The sequence below is a fragment of the Quercus robur genome, chromosome 7 (genome assembly GCF_932294415.1).
Source record: "Quercus robur chromosome 7, dhQueRobu3.1, whole genome shotgun sequence".
Classification (NCBI taxonomy): Eukaryota; Viridiplantae; Streptophyta; class Magnoliopsida; order Fagales; family Fagaceae; genus Quercus; species Quercus robur.
In genome coordinates, this window is record NC_065540.1 from 40996550 (window position 1) to 41012445 (window position 15896).

At 34.8% G+C, this 15896-nt stretch overlaps 3 protein-coding genes across 17 annotated transcripts in view; all 3 read right to left on the bottom strand.

The window, feature by feature from the left end:
- Positions 1-12773, bottom strand: part of LOC126693458 (F-box/kelch-repeat protein At3g06240-like) — a 54043-nt gene extending 41270 nt beyond the window's left edge. Inside the window, exons 1-2 of one of the 2 annotated variants that reach the window (XR_007645369.1) lie at positions 11489-12773; positions 9967-10322 (exon numbers count right to left, since the gene is read on the bottom strand). Coding sequence is in view for 1 of the 2 variants with exons in the window: in XM_050389438.1 (XP_050245395.1) it covers positions 10242-10322; positions 11489-12685 (1278 nt within the window). In the remaining variant the exon portion in view is untranslated. Of the gene's footprint in view, positions 1-8844; positions 10323-11488 lie in introns of those variants that run through there. The other variant, XM_050389438.1, reaches the window with a different exon arrangement.
- LOC126693456 (F-box protein At3g07870-like) overlaps positions 1-15896 on the bottom strand; it is a 157807-nt gene that overhangs the window by 42410 nt on the left and 99501 nt on the right. For 2 of the 7 annotated variants that reach the window (XR_007645359.1, XR_007645365.1), the window contains exon 3: positions 8845-9916. The exons of 2 other annotated variants lie outside the window; for them this stretch is intronic. The gene's annotated coding sequence lies outside the window, so the exon portion shown is untranslated. Of the gene's footprint in view, positions 1-8844; positions 9917-15896 lie in introns of those variants that run through there. 3 more of the 7 variants (XR_007645360.1, XR_007645361.1, XR_007645363.1) reach the window with 3 other exon arrangements.
- LOC126693453 (F-box/kelch-repeat protein At3g06240-like) overlaps positions 1-15896 on the bottom strand; it is a 130287-nt gene that overhangs the window by 34046 nt on the left and 80345 nt on the right. For 3 of the 8 annotated variants that reach the window (XM_050389421.1, XM_050389434.1, XM_050389418.1), the window contains one exon: positions 1129-1624. In XM_050389421.1, the coding sequence (XP_050245378.1) occupies positions 1129-1624 (496 nt within the window). Of the gene's footprint in view, positions 1-1128; positions 2129-15896 lie in introns of those variants that run through there. The other 5 variants (XM_050389435.1, XM_050389419.1, XM_050389420.1 and 2 more) reach the window with 5 other exon arrangements.

Genomic DNA, 15896 nt, shown 5'->3' on the forward strand with positions numbered 1-15896 from the left:
AATTATTAATTAACTATTTATGAAAATATAAGTTATAACACCACTCGATTTGCCAAAACCCCTCATCAAAACCCCAAGCACATTTAAACTCATTAATGAGAAAATCATCATTGCAGCATATAAAAGACAACAAAATTCTCATCTTCATTAGTAAATTTACTACTTCCTTAAGTTTCAACAAAATAATCAAAATCCCACACAAAACGCAACCTAACATTAACCAACATCAGAAAATATTTCAGAGGGAGAGGACTGTACCTGTAATCAGCGACGGCAGGAACCAACGACGACTGATGGAGACTCGAGGAAGAGTGGGGAAGCCTGATCGCAGAGTGAGAGAGACAGAGTGTGGAGAGAGAGTGATGGCAGAGAGCGAGGGAAAGAGAGTGTACAGGGAGAGCGAGTGACTGAATAGCATTGTGAGACATTAGGGTTCTATTGATTCAAACCGCTGAAAATAACTCGATTTCCAGTTTCCCGAGTTATGACCGTCTACACAAACATTTTTTTATTGGGAAAAATTCGAAGGGTCAGACTAACTCGACTATACAAATATCGAGTTATTCATTAAAACTCGATTTCTCTATTGTCGAGTTACAAAAGAGGGGCAATTCCCTATTTAGTTTCAGAAAGAGGGCAAACGAATGTTTAATTTCCCAAAAAAGGGTATTTGCCCATTTTCTCCCTCAAAACCGGTACACCAAGAGCTAGGCAGTGAGGATGTTGAGGCAAAGGCTGCGGCATGGGCTCTGTTTTTTGCTTTGGAAGTGGGGGTGAAAAGGGTAGTACTAGAGGGTGATTCTTTGTCTGTTATCAAAGGGTTAATGGGGGAAGGAAGGCTGCTAACACCAATGGGATTGCTCATTGAGGAGGCCAAACAGTTATCTCGACATTTTGAAGAATTACATTACTCTCATGTTAAGAGGGATTGTAACGTTTTAACTCATAATCTGGCTAAACATGCCGCTGGCATTCCGAATTTGTTAGTTTGGATGGAGGATATTCCTTCACATTTTCATGATATATTTCAAGCCGATTTATTAGGCTTATCTGAATAAAAGTATGTTACGTGTTTTCCTCAAAAAAAAAAAAAAAACTAATATTCAAAATTTCAGATGACATATTTACCTGACCAAGTAAAACCAAGCTCTCCATGGGATCAGTTGTGTAACGCAACCAACTATCACGTCCAACAGTAATTCCAAGGTCGTTCGCGTTTGGACTCTCAGGGTCATATGAAATGACCTTTGAGTCACAGCAAAATAGAATTTCACCATTGTCAACGCAGCAAAAGAATCTATCAACCGCTTCTAATTCTACATGTATTTCCGTCCAAGAATCAACCACACCATACTCTCTCATCACCCATAGGTATATATCAAAATCTAAACAACCAATCATATTCATAGCCAACGATCCCTTGAACACTACAAGGGAACACTCGTATAAGTTATAGTCTTCCTCCGGGAGTATTATCGTTTGGAATGTCTCATCATTGACATCAAAACGCAAAATGTAATTGTGCTCCTTAGTATACGCTATAGCGTGCAGAGCTCCATTAAAAAACAAACATGGGTTTCTATATGTATAATCAATAGACCCAAAGCCAAACAATAGTACAAACCTTCTCCATGAATCCGTACTCAATGTGTAGACTTGAGCCTCAGTCGACAGCGCTGATTCTTCATAGTAAGAAACAATTCTGAGAATCTTGTAGTCATTGTTTTCGGAATGGTACGCAAACCCAAGAATCTGCTTGTCGTTGTCGGACTTGTTGAGAGGAGGAGAGAGACTCTTAAACATTTTGATGCTTGGGTTCCACAAATAGATTACACGGTCCACATAACCATTAAGGCAGAACATGCCATTACAGAAGCCAACAATGGAGACCCAAAGAAAGGGAATTTGAAACCTGGAAATCTCGGTAAATGTGCGGTGGCTATTGCAAACAGCCGTACCCAGATCTTTCCGACTTGGACCAGGACCATCCTCATCCTCGTCGTAATCAGAATATAGCAGATAACCATTGTTGTCGTTGTTAGATAATGATTTGGCTTTGTTGAGGTTGAGGTGTTTGGTGATGAAAATGGGGTCTGTGATGATGGAGTTCCAAGACTTTGAAACCCACCTGAATCTCATCAAGGATTTCACTGCCAGCCGACTCAGTATGTCGAATACGACGTCGTCTGGGAGACGCTCCAATGACAAATTCGGATCTCTGCTGAGTTTAGACATCGGAAATCGGATTAAGGAAAGGAAATGCGCAACAAGTAGAAGTAGGTATGTACTGTGTAGGCTGAAATGTGCAACAGGTCTTGTCCTTTTTACTTTTTAGATAAATAAACAGATATAGTTGAAATTGGTCTCATCATAATTTTTTTTTATTTTTTTTTTTAGGAACATCAAATTTTATTTCAAGATTAAATTTTTTTTTTAAAGTCATTTACATCATTTATATTGATGGAACTATAAATTTAACAATTTGACGACACAAAAAGTTATTATGTATATTTTACTATCTCGCTTTACAAAACACACAACAACAAATATTTTAGTTTTTAATATAATAAAATAATACTAATCTCCGGTGGAGCATGAGCTCAGGCTCTTCTATTTTTTTTACATCAAATTGTATTTCAAGATTTAATTTTTTTTTTTAAAAGGTATACACTCAAAATTTTATACACGTGTAGATAAGAAACAATCTAAATTTTTTACTTCAGAATGATCTAAAGTTTTTTACTTTATGATGTTGCATTCCATCCCAATGCCTTTTAAGAAGTGAGAATCAATTACAACGCTGCATTAACAACTTACTTTTATATATATAAGTAATAAAGAATCGAAGTGCAATGTGTAAATCCTCAGGCCCGAGTCAATCAAACAAAGTCCAAATTAGTAAGGACATCAACTAATCAATAGATATCACAACATCCTTGAATTGCACCGTATTCCACACATCTGAGAAATGTTTCCCAAACAGTTCTGCCAAACAAAAAGGAGGGGTGCTACTGTCTTCGGCAGTTAAAGAGTTTGAACTTTGGAGCTCTTGTTGAACATTGAGCATTTAGCTTTGTCTTGTAAAACTATTTGGCAGGACTAAGAATGCAAACAACTGGTAGATGCCACTAGCAAGTAAAGCCCCAAAACTATTAGACCAAAATTGATCCACATCAGTCAGTATATAATTATTTGTAAGTTTGCTTTGAACACTCATGTTAGTGAGTGTATAATAGAAAAATGTGAAAAATTTACATAGTTTTATCTAAAATTAACCCACATCAGCCCAAATGTATAATTGTGTTAATTTACAAGTTTGCTACAATAACCATGTAAATTTATATTGAAACTATTCTTTCTTTACGTATCTTGAGAATAAAGGAAGAGAGTTGATGGCGATTGTTGTGTGTAAAGAAATAAAAACAATTAAAAAATAAATAAAATTTGATATTTTAATGAAATATATTGTAAAATAGATAATTTGATGTAGGGTATTTTGAAAAGTAAGAATGTAAAATAAATTAAAAAAAATAAGTTCATATGCTAAAATAGACAATAATTTTTGCACAATGCGAATGCTCTAAACCGTGTAAATTTACATTGACATTACTCATTTTGCATTTAGTCTAGTTTTTTATTCTTTTTTTACCTATCCCAAGAATAAAGGAAGAGGGTGGATAGTAGTTGTTATTGTTGTTGTTGTTGTTGTTGTTGTTGTTGTTGTTGTGTGTGTGTGTGTGTGTGTGTGTGTTTTTTTTTTCTTTGCTAGAGGTTGTGTGCGAAGGAAGAGAAACAATTAAAATTGATATTTTAATAAAATGTAATATAAAATAAATACTTTAATATAAAATGTTTTGAAAAGTGAGTACGTGAAATAGAAAAAATAAATTCTTACGATAAAATAAACGGAAATTTTTGATAAGCTGCCATGCAAGCTTTAAGCTTAGCTACCTAAGATGAGAGCCGAATATCTGAATGTCGGAACCAGCAGACCTATTTGTTTGGGCTCTTCAATAACACTAGGCTTAAAAGGAATGTCAGAATTTTTTTTTTTTTTTTTTTTTTGAGTTAAAAGATAGAAAGCTAAGGATACAAAACCTGATCTGGTGACAGACAAGCAGATGAAAAAGTGAACAACTCATGAAAGAGCATAGCAGCTAAACACAATACATGACATTGCTGTAAAAGATACACACTTGACAAAATCGACTCTGCTAAGGTTTTTTTTTTTTTTTTTTTTTTTTTGAGCTGCTATGAAGTGCTGGTACTCTCCCAGAAAAAACAATAGCTCCATCACGGATGGCTTTCGGTTGTAGCTGAATTTTTTCAAAATTGAACTTGTTACGGGCATTCCAATAGAGAGTAGAGACCAAGCGATGACTGTCCAAACCTCAAGGTCTAGTTTCTTTAGCATGCTCTAAAACAGTAAGAAGTCTTGTGTTGCATTGGAACATTTTTGTATCAAAAAGATGGGGAAAATGGGCTTTTGCCCTTTATTTTTAAAATATCTAGCACAATGTCCTTGTATTCAATTTATTAAGCACCGTGTCCCTATTTTGAAACTTGATTTTTAAAAAAATTGAGTTTGAATGTAACTTGATTTTAATGTTATTGAGTTTTAGGTAAGTTTTTGCCACACTGGACGAGCAACCGTGGCTTTTTCCAATTAAAAAAATCGAGCTAGAACTCGATATTCTTAAGACTGAGTTTCACTCGAATTTAAAAAAATATTCTATGAAATTTTTTTGTTGTGTCTGTAACTCGATTTTCAAAAGTATCAAGTTATATTGGGATTTTTAAAAAGTGAACTCGATTTTAAGAAAATCGAATTTCACTAATGCTATTTCCAGAGCAGATTGTTTAGAATTAGCGTTTCTGACCTCCTTAACTTCAGTGTTTCTCACAGCTCCACAATCATACATCCCTAGATTTGGTGTTATCTCTTAAGCGATCATCTCTCTATCATCTCAGGTACAAAACCCATATCATAATTTGATGCACATAGAAATAAATTTTGATGTAGGTGAGGAATAGTTTTAGATATTGCAAAGGTTTATCAACCAAAATGTATTTTTATATTGGGAAAGTATTTTCATTTGATATGTTATATTGTTTGTGCTTAGGTAGTTGGTTGAATGAGCATTATGTGAGTACATTGAGGTTATATTGGTTGTTCAGTGTTGTAAATTTGAAGTTCAAAAAATGAAAAATTTAGATCTGCAAGAAGCAATGAACAATAAATCTTATTTGGCTGAGTTTTTTTTAAATTGTTATTAAGAGTTTAGGAGGGATCTTAGGGAAATGAAGGATCTCATTTTGGTAGTGACTGATGTTATTTTCCCCTTCAAGGGACAATGAAAACGTTTTCCCCCCTGATAAAAACAAAAACTAGTTGATTTTGATGATGAATTAGTCTAATATTATGATAAATATTATTTAGGTACTGTTGATGTAATTTAGTATTGTTGATAATACTAGAAAGCTTTTATTAACAAATGGCCTCCTAAAGGCAATAATACTAAACTCAATTTCACTATGAAAAAGTATGCAATTCTTGGTTTTTTTAATATGCATCCATAGGTTTTTTTTTAATGGATGCTTAGCAAGACATCAGCCCATTGAATGAAAAACTGGGTGGGTTTTTAAGAGAAGTAGCATTTGACTCCAAGCTTCTAGGCAAAGCATCGAATAAGTTGTACAAGATTATAAAGACAATGTATTACTGCTGAAAAATCAGAGAGCATCAAAGAGCCATGAATGAATTTTAAATCAAACCTCTAGAAGCAGATGATGTTGAAAAAAGTCAAAGGCTTTTGTCCCAACTTCACAGTAGGACCTTGCTTGAGATCTTGAGTAGAAGTTAAATTAGCTCTCTATAAAATTTGAGCCTCTTCAACAATAAGCAGGAGTCGAAAGTAGAGTGTCAATATCGAGTTGGGTAATTTTGCATCATAAAGTAGAGTTGGTCCAAGTTGGTCCAATTTGGTCCATATGGTCAACCTATGTCTATTCGGTCCAATTGGTCAATTCAGTCCAGTTAGATCTATTAGGTCCAATTTGGTCCTACGGTCCACTTAGGTCTATTCGGTCCATTCCTTTTATTTAGGTCTATTCGGTCCAATATGGTCTATTCAGTCGACCTAGGCCAATTCGGTTCAGTTAGGTCTATTCCGTCCAATTTGGTCCATATGGTCCACTAGGTCCATTTGGTCCTTTCGGTACTTTGGTCAATTCGGTCTTATTTGGTCTAATCCAGTCCATTTTATCCACTTCGATCTATTCAGTTCGATTTGGTCCAGACGGTCCACCTAGGTCTATTCGGTCCAATCTGGCCAAGTCGGTCCAATTGGGTCTATTCGGTCCAATTTAGTACATATGGTCCAGTTAGGTCTATTCGGTCAACCTAGGCATATTCGGTCTAATTTGGTCCATACGGTCCAGAAAGGTCTATTCAGTCCATATCGGTCCATTTGGTCCACCTAGGCCTATTCGGTCCTGGAAGGTCTATTCGGTCCATACGATCCAATTAGGTCTACTCGGTCTAGTTCGGTCTATTCGATCCAATTTTGTCCATTCAGTCCAGTTCGGTCTATTCCGTCCATTTCCTTCCATTTCGGTCTATTTGGTCTATACGGTCCAATTTGGTGCATACGGTCCAGTTAGGTCTATTTGGACTGGTTCCGTTTGATCCAGTTCGGTCTATTCGTTCCAGTTCGGTCTATTCAGTCCAGTTCGGTCTATACGGTCCAATTTGGTCCATACGGTGGAGTTAGGTATATTCGGTCCAGTCGGTCCAGTTCAGTCTATTCGATCCAGTTCGGTCTATACGATTTAATTTGGTCCATACGGTCCAGTTAGGTCTATTCAGTCCACTTCAGTCCAATTTGGTCTATTCGGTCTACACAGTCCAGTATGGTGTATTCGGTCCAGTTTGGTCCATTCGGTCTACTTTGGTCAATTTAGTCTTGTTCGGTCGATAGGGTCCATTCAATTCACTTTGATCTATTTGGTCCAATTTGGTCAATTCAATCTAGTTTGGTCTATTCGATACGGTCAATTTGGTCTAGTTACACACATATATTTGTTTATTTATTTATTTATTTTATTATTTTTTGCTTGAATGTATAATCAACTTCATCCAATTCATTTAAAAGTAATGATGTTAAGATAAATGAGTAATTGCCATAAATATTAGATTTGTATATTCATAGCATTAATGTTTAGAAATACTTTCATTTAAATTTAATCGGATCGAAGTGGACTAAAATGCTATATTAATGTGGTTCAGCAAAAGTGTAGCAATAATAAATGTTATACTTAAGATTTTAGATATTAGAAGTTTGATATATATATATATATATATATAATAATAATAATAAATTTGGATTTAGAATTAGTGCTCTCAACCTAAACATGTGTTTTCTTTGTATACAAGTGTACAAAAATGGACCGAAGTGGACCAAAATCAAAACGAGTGGTCTAAATAGACCAAAGTGAACTGAATAGGACAGAGTAGACCAATATGGACCGAGTAGGAACAAATAGGACCAAATAGGACCAATATTGACTAAATAGGGCCAAGTGGAAAAATTGGACCGAATAGGACTAATATGGACCGAATAGAACCAATGTAGATCAAATAGAACCAAAGTGGGCAGAATGGACCAAAGTGGACCGAATAGGACCGATGTGGACCAAATAATACTTTTCAATATTTATCATTTTTATTGCATTTTTAGGGCTCATATTTCTAATTTCTAATGTTTATTTTTTTGTATTTTTTAATTCAAAACTAAAGATTTTAGCCCAGATATAGTAAAATCTCATACCTTTCAACCCAAAAATTAAGAAAAAAAAATGAATTTTTGAGCTAAACTTGAAAAAGCAACCTACAAAAGAATCAATTTAAGTCTCAATTTGTCCAAAATAGACTGAAAAGGACCGAAATTGACCGAGTAGACCAAATTGGACTAAAGTGGACTAAAGTAGACCTAATTGGACCGAATATCAATTGTTTAATTTATAGGGAGAACAAATTATATATTATATTACAATTACAATTACAAAATAATTATTTATTCTCATGCATCGCGTGAATCTGTGACTAGTTTATAAAATAGGGAAATATTGAGAAATGTTCTAGAGTATTGGTTGAGGAAACTTTTGGTTTATAAAATAGGGATACGTTGAGGAATGTTCCAACAAGATGTTCGGATCCCATTTCTATCAGCTCTCCAAAACAATTACATACACATAATTCAAGATTTTATTAAAAGAAATTGTCTTTTCAAGTCCTCCAATTTCGAAAGTTTTCTTATGATAACAATAATAATAATAATAACTAAAAGCTATATAAGGAAGACAGGCGGGCAGACAAGAAAGACATCATCGTGTAAGATCAGAGGAGAGGTGGCAGAAAGTATTAGTGATCCAAACAAGTGAGGAGTGGACATAGACGTTGGGTGAACTGAGTAGAAATCAGCGTTAAAATGAACAAAATGTCGGGGGAATCAACCATGTTCACAATAATGTCATGTTTGGTGAACTGAATGATATAAGTGTTCATTTGCGGACTCGTGGATGTTATTCCAAACTTCCAATCACTAACCACCCGACCCGTTGTGCGAAAAGACTTGGCACCTTGATATGCCTTTACCAATACTCTCACTCCAACCTAAAAAGAAACTATTTCTCAAAACAAGAAGGCCATCTGAAAATCCAAGTTACCCAAAGTACCTCCCAAAATGCCTAATTGGGATCCAATCTCATTCTTCAAATTAAACCCTTGGGTTTCGATTATAAAGCAGGTCAAACAAATTACATAATAAATAAAAAGAAGAAATGGATTGGTAAAATAGTATTATTTCAATTACTTTTTGGCGGTTCACCCCTCGAGTAAAATATATTTGGGAAAATTTGAAACATACAAGAAATCACCTCCCCCTATTGCCAGGTTAGTGACTATTCCAACAAAAGACATTGCCAACTACCTTATGGCTTGGATTGAACCCCATTGTCTTCCAGCTTGGTTGCTTTCCTTTGGATGCAATCACGTCTAAGCAGAGTCCCTTCAAGGATTATATTCCCATGCTTGTTGCTAGGCCAATGGCCCACCTCATAGCCTCAATTTCTACCACCTCCGGGTTTTCTGAGTTTGAAGTAGTTATCTCTGCCCTCAACATTTCACGGTTTTCACCTCCAAGATTCCTTGTGACCATAGACAAGATTGAGTGGTTTGAGCAAACTACTGCATCACAATCCACTATAATTGGGCCTTGTGCTGTTTTCTCTGGGGTCCAACAACTGCAGGTTGCTCAAGAGAGTACTGCTTAGACCTGTCACAAATTGGTCTATAATGATCTTTTTCTCTTGAACGCCACTTGATTCCTTTTTAGTCTTTAAATCAGGTCAAACAACATGGCTGCAAAAACACTAAATTCATCTCTCCCTCTCTCTCTCTCTCTCTCTCTCTCTCTATACGTAGGTTGCAATCTTCTTTTTCTTCCTTGCTTCTCTCAATTGCATCTTGTACAAATACAAATATTCATGCCTTCATTTGTAGTGTACTGGCAAAGAACTTAAGCTGATTAAGCTCTTACAAGTAAGCACATGCTTAGCAAACATATTTTCATGCCTGCTTAGATCAGCCTAACATTTCCTACCAACAAGCATGTATAAAATCTTGCATGATTAATCTTGAAGTCTTCCTGCACTCAACAAAGTTCCATCAGATTTCACTGGCTCACTTGTATGGTCACCTTATTCAGCTGACTACTGCCTTCAATTAGGACCCAACAACTCAAATACATGACTTTCCTCAATGACTCCTCCAACTGCTTCATTTTATCATCTCTCAATTTGGCTGAAAATTATTGCTGAAGTTGAAGAAGAAAGGTTCTTGACCTGAGAAAAGGACCTGAGATGGTTCTGGGCATGCTGCTGTGCTAATCTCATGATAAATTCCACCTACAGATCCCCGAGTCCTTCATGGCTTCCACAACTGCAACACTGTCTGCCACAATAGCTCTCCTTATTGAACTCATCTACTCTTAACAAGACTGTTTTTTGCTCTTGAAATTGGAAGCAAAGAATCGTAAACTTTGTGTAGCAAATATAACCAGTATAAGAAGGATATGTGCTTGATGAAGCAAATGGTGTGGAGCAGTGGAGGGGTCACTTATACATAGGGAGAGATAGGAAGATGGGTACTAAGTGGAAGGAGCTGAAAGTTTTGGGGAAAATCAGAGGCTATAGCAGTTTGAGGAGTCAGAAGCTTCTCCATGATTTCTCTCAGGACTCAAAGGAGTATCAGCTTCATTTTGCTGCAAGAGAGACAAAAGGCATTAAAACATGACAGATGAATTGAAGAGAGATACATCACAATCTGTTGTGCATTGTGTTCCTCCACCCACACACTCCTGAGAACCCAAATGACTCAAAAATTGAGAATTGATTATGTTTGGCGAATAAGGTTAGAGAGCATGGATTAGTGCTATTCTTTTTTTTTTTCTTCTGCCCAGGTCAAAACTAGGATATCCACCAAGGCTCATTAGAAAAGATGAATATCAATGATACATTCAATATATTGCAAATCAAACAAATTTCTAGGTTTCGTTAATTTCCAAACCCAAAAACTATCATGGTAGGACCACTGAATCAACCTTATGCATCTCATACAAATATCAAATAATGTTCAAAAGCATGAAAAGTACATATGCATTGAGAAATATAGTATTCAGGCGAAAATCTGACTTGCACTTCTGCTGCATACAAAATTAAAGAGGATTCAAGCATATACATCGTCTATGCCCACTTATCAACTATCTCACTACCCCAACTGGCTTATATCATACAAGATAGTTTATTTCAATAAGTTCATGATTCAGAAAATCCTAACATTTTAAAACAATTTAACAATTATAAAAATAATAAATAAATAAAACATATATATTTGCAAAAGCAATTAAATATGTGAGCAAAAATCAAAAGCCTGCCATTAAATATATTGAAATATACAATTAGACTTATTGCATATGACCAATGAATCAGCTTCATTTATCCCATACAGATTGCAGAAGTTCATTCCCATTTTTCTTTGGACCAAGCTAAGAGACTAAGCTCACCAACTAGTTGACGTTGTCACTAAGGAATTACATTGCTAAGCATGTCTACTGGACCATGACATTGCCATCTTTAAGGAAGTGCACAATGTGCTTGACACAAAAATCAGATCACACATAATAGCCACAATCTCCAAGGGAATTATTTTCTTAATAATAAATTAATCTGCCTGCATTGATTTAATACTACAATAGGGGGAAAAAGACAAAATAATAAGAATATCATTTAATATTCATAATGCATATATGATGCTATGCCACAAAATACTTGTCAATATGAACTTCACAAAGATTTTCAGTTTGCTATGAACTTTACTTGACTAATCTTTGATACAAACTAATCATGATATTTAGATGACATTTTTTACCTGATCAAGTAAAACCAAGTTCTCCATAAGATCAGCTGTGTAAGCCAACCAGGTAGTTGTTTGAATTCTAAGATTGTTCACTTGCAGGCTCTCAGAGTCTATTGAAACGAGCCTGCTGTCAAAAGTTTCAATTAGAAATTCGCCGCTGTTAGTGCAGTCAAAGAACGTCATAACCCAATCAAATAGTACATTTGTCTTAGTCCAAGACCCAACTATACCATACTCTCTCATTACCCATATGAGGCATATATCGGTATTTATTTCATCTTCATCTTCATCTACATTCTCAGCCGGACCAAGAACAACCAAAGCCAACATTCCCTTGAACACCACAAGTTGGTGAACACAGTCATCAAACTTTGAATAAAATTCATCTAAGTAATTCTCCGGCAGTCTTATCTCTCGAAATATCTCATCATTGACATCAAAAGACAAGATGAAATTGTCACCGTCATTGCCCCAAGTATATGCAACAAAATGCAGAGCTCCGTTCAAAAATACACAGGAGTTTGGTAGTACAGCAAATATAGATCCAATATTTGGTACAGATTCCACTGACAATTCAACAGTTCTCCACGAATCAGTACTCAGTGTGTAAACCTCGGCATCAGGTGGTGGCGCCTTTTCATCACCAAGCCCCTCATAAGACACAATCCTGAGAATCTTGAAATCACTGTTTTGAGATTGATAAGCAAATCCATAGGCGACTGTTTCTAAAAATTCGACAGTGAAAGGTCTGAAGTGCATAACATCGATCATTTTAAACTTTTGAATAACTGGGTTCCACAAATATACAGCATTTGTAGGACCAAAAAAGCTATAAAGGAAGAACATGCCATTACAATAGTCAACCACGCTGGAAGATAAAAAGGGTATTTGAAACCTAGAAACCTCGGTGAATGTGCCGTCGCTGTTGTAAACTAAAGTACACAATTCTTTGTCAGAAGACTTGTATAGCAGAAAACCATTATGGCTGTTATTGTAATGGGTATTGGATACTAATGACTTGGGTTGGTTGAGGTTGTGATTGAGGTGTGTGGTAATGAAAATGGGGTTTGTGATTGTAGAGTACCATGATTTTGAAACGCACCTGAATCGGATTAAGGATTTCACTGGCAGCCGAGTAAGGATGTCGAATACAACGTCGTGTGGGAGACTCTCGTCTGACAAATTTGGCTTTCTCCTCAGCTGAGACATCGATGATTAGAAGGAAATGCGTGAGAGAGAGAGAGAGAGAGAGTGTGTATTTTTCTTGAGTAAACATACTACAAGAGTACTCTACTAGGGTTACTGGAACAAGGCTCTTGAGTAACGCAAGGCTTAAATTTTTTTTTTTTTTAGCAGAAATACTGTTAAATTTCATTAAATAGAAAATTAGCCAAAATTGGCTAAGATTACATTATTGATATGTGATGGAATATCTTTTTTTTTTTTTTTTTTGAAAGGATGATGGAACATCTTCGATCCATATTGAAAAATCGCTAACATATTTAGCATATTTAGCCAAGTTGTGAGCTAGCTTAAACTGATTTTTGATTAATGGGAGTGGGACTCACCAAATTTGTCACTGTTTAGAGCATTTACATTAACCTCTTCAAATGTTTTTAACTAAACTAATCCTGAAAACTCTACTTATTTTAGTTTAGCTATCATTTGGTTTTATACACATACATTAGTCTCAACACCATATCACTCTTTTATTTAAATATGATTTGTACTTTCTACACCCACAGCATATACATGGATAGGTTGTAGTAATGATATTTAAGTTTGAATAATATTGTTTTATAAAGATGATAAAATGAAAATTCAAGTTCCGAAATTTTCTAAGTAAAAATTCTAAATTCAAGGCTTCCTGTAATGAGAAAAATAATCTTGGAATTTCTGCATGATTTGATTGGTGTTCAATTCATGTTCAATCGATCGAAAAGAGCCCTTGATTAATGCTCGATTCCTCTCAATCGATCGAGACTCAAAAAATTGAATTTCTACAGAATTTTCTGATAACTATTCTTAATGTTTGAAAATGTTTCATGCCTTGTGAACGGTTTTATAAAACATTTTAACTCTCCATACATGTCTTTGAAAGAATATAACCTTATGGATATAAATAGTGGTTGATATTCACTCGATATTGTTATCTTTTCTCTCCCAAAAGTTAGTTAAAGAAATAAACATAAGAAATCTTGTGAGTATTCTCCAGAACTATCTGTAGAACCTAAGAACTTACTTGTATCCTAGGCACAAGATTGTGATAATAATTTAGCAACAATAGTATGGGAGCAAATATTGTTTAAGGATAACAATTTTGTACCTCCAAGTTATCTAATTTTCTATTTATCTTTTTTGTTCACTTTGTTCTTTCTTGATTACTTTGTGTATTATCCCCAACACAATCCATAACCAGGGGTGAAACCACTCCCAAGTGTGGGGTGGCCATGACCCCAACAAAAATTTTGAAAAACCCTTCTATAGTATGTAAAAATATTGAGCATTTTGAAGATTTAGCATATAAAAATTGGAGTTGCCCCACCCTTAAATATTTGAGTTTGTGCAATGTTACTTTTATAAAAAATGTTTTGCACCTAAGAGGTGTAACAAATCGAACCAAATAATTTCATAACTAATAAATTAAACAAAGTATACCCTACAATTTCAAAAGCAACAAATTAAATCTTGAGATTTCAAAAAATAATATATTAAACTTCAATCTTCAACCCATTGTGTTTGAGGTTTAATTTACTACTTTCTGGAATCCTAATTTTCTTTCAGGTAATGACCAAATTGATCTTTTTTGGGCTCTTTGACCATAGGAGTGTTTGTCTTGTTAATACTTTATAGGACTGACCTAGTATGTCCGTCTTGTCATTGTTACAAAGTTCAAGTTGTGCCCCAATTAATTTAAATTTTCATTAAAAAATTAAACCTCAAGTAAATAGATAGTAAGTTTTTCAACACAACTAGTTTATTTTGATGAGTTTAGAATGAAATATTGAATCAATTGCGATTGATATATTTTGAATGAGTGAGAAAAATGAGATGGAAAGTGAAAAACATTCATGATCTTCACATCAGGGCTGTGAAAAATTGAAAATCTTATTGTTCATGCAAGAGGTTAGTTCCGTTGATGAGTCTAGTATGATATGAAGCTTTAGCATTACACCTAGTCAAATTACAATACAAGTGATCTCTTCATTTGTTTAGTAGATACATTTCCAGTAAACAAGAAAGTAAAGATAATGTAAAAGTTACCATTATTGTTTCTCTCTTTTTATGTTTAGTGATAAGAGTTTTTTTTTTTTTTTTAAATGTAAAATTGTTATATATATATATAGTATTCATTTTACATAGTTCATGTCTAATTTGGTGGGGCCAATTAATCTTTATATAGATGCAATTACTAACAGAGAGTATTCTCTTGCTAAAAAGAAGAAGAAATAAAGCTATCCACGGACTCATTTTTTGCACACCTTGGCGAGAAAATCATGTCTTCAGAGTTAACATCAAAATAGTTTTACCAAGATCATCTTTGAACAATTTGAAATGTGATTTCATTAGTGTGGCCCTCATGGATTATTTTGTTTGGGTGTAACCGATTTGATCTGTCAATTGTTTTGTTTTTTAATACCAGATTTGATCAATCAATACAATACCATTACATATAAAATAAAATAATTTGCAACAGATTGATCCATTGAAACAAAATCTTATTTGTGAACGAATGAGCAATTCTCGCAATGAATGCTTTTACAATAGTGGTATTGTAAAAGTACAATGTGGAAATCCCGAAGCCCGAGACCAATCAAACAAAGTCCAAATTGGTAAGGACTTCAACTAGTCAATAGATCTCACAACATCCTCTAATGTACGGTTGTTTCGTTCCTTCCACACTAACCACACCAGGCATGCTGGCACTGTATAATCCAAGAAAAAGAACTAATTGTATATGAAGAATGCATTGAAGCATTTAGTAATCATTAATCTCTTGTACATCTTGACACCAATTTCCTAACCAAGAAACTATAATGGTAGGACCAATGAGTCAACCTTATGCATCTTATACAATTAGCGAATATCCATGCTTCTCTTGACGGCTAATGGCTAAGAACATAACCAGATCTTGCTGATTAACATTTCTGCCATTAGAACAAAAATTAAGTAAGATTATGTTTGCTATACAGTAGGAACTATGCTTGACAATTTGACAAGTCAAATAATGTTCATGACACTCCTGAGACCATAGCCATAAGTTTAAATAAATATAAGGGATAATTACAGTAAACGCACCTGGGGTATGGCCCGTTTTCACTTTGCCTACCCGTGGTTTAAAACTTTACATTTTGCCCACCTAAGGTTACTTCTATTAGGGCTCTGTTACCCACCTATTGGCTTTTCCGTTAAAAAATAA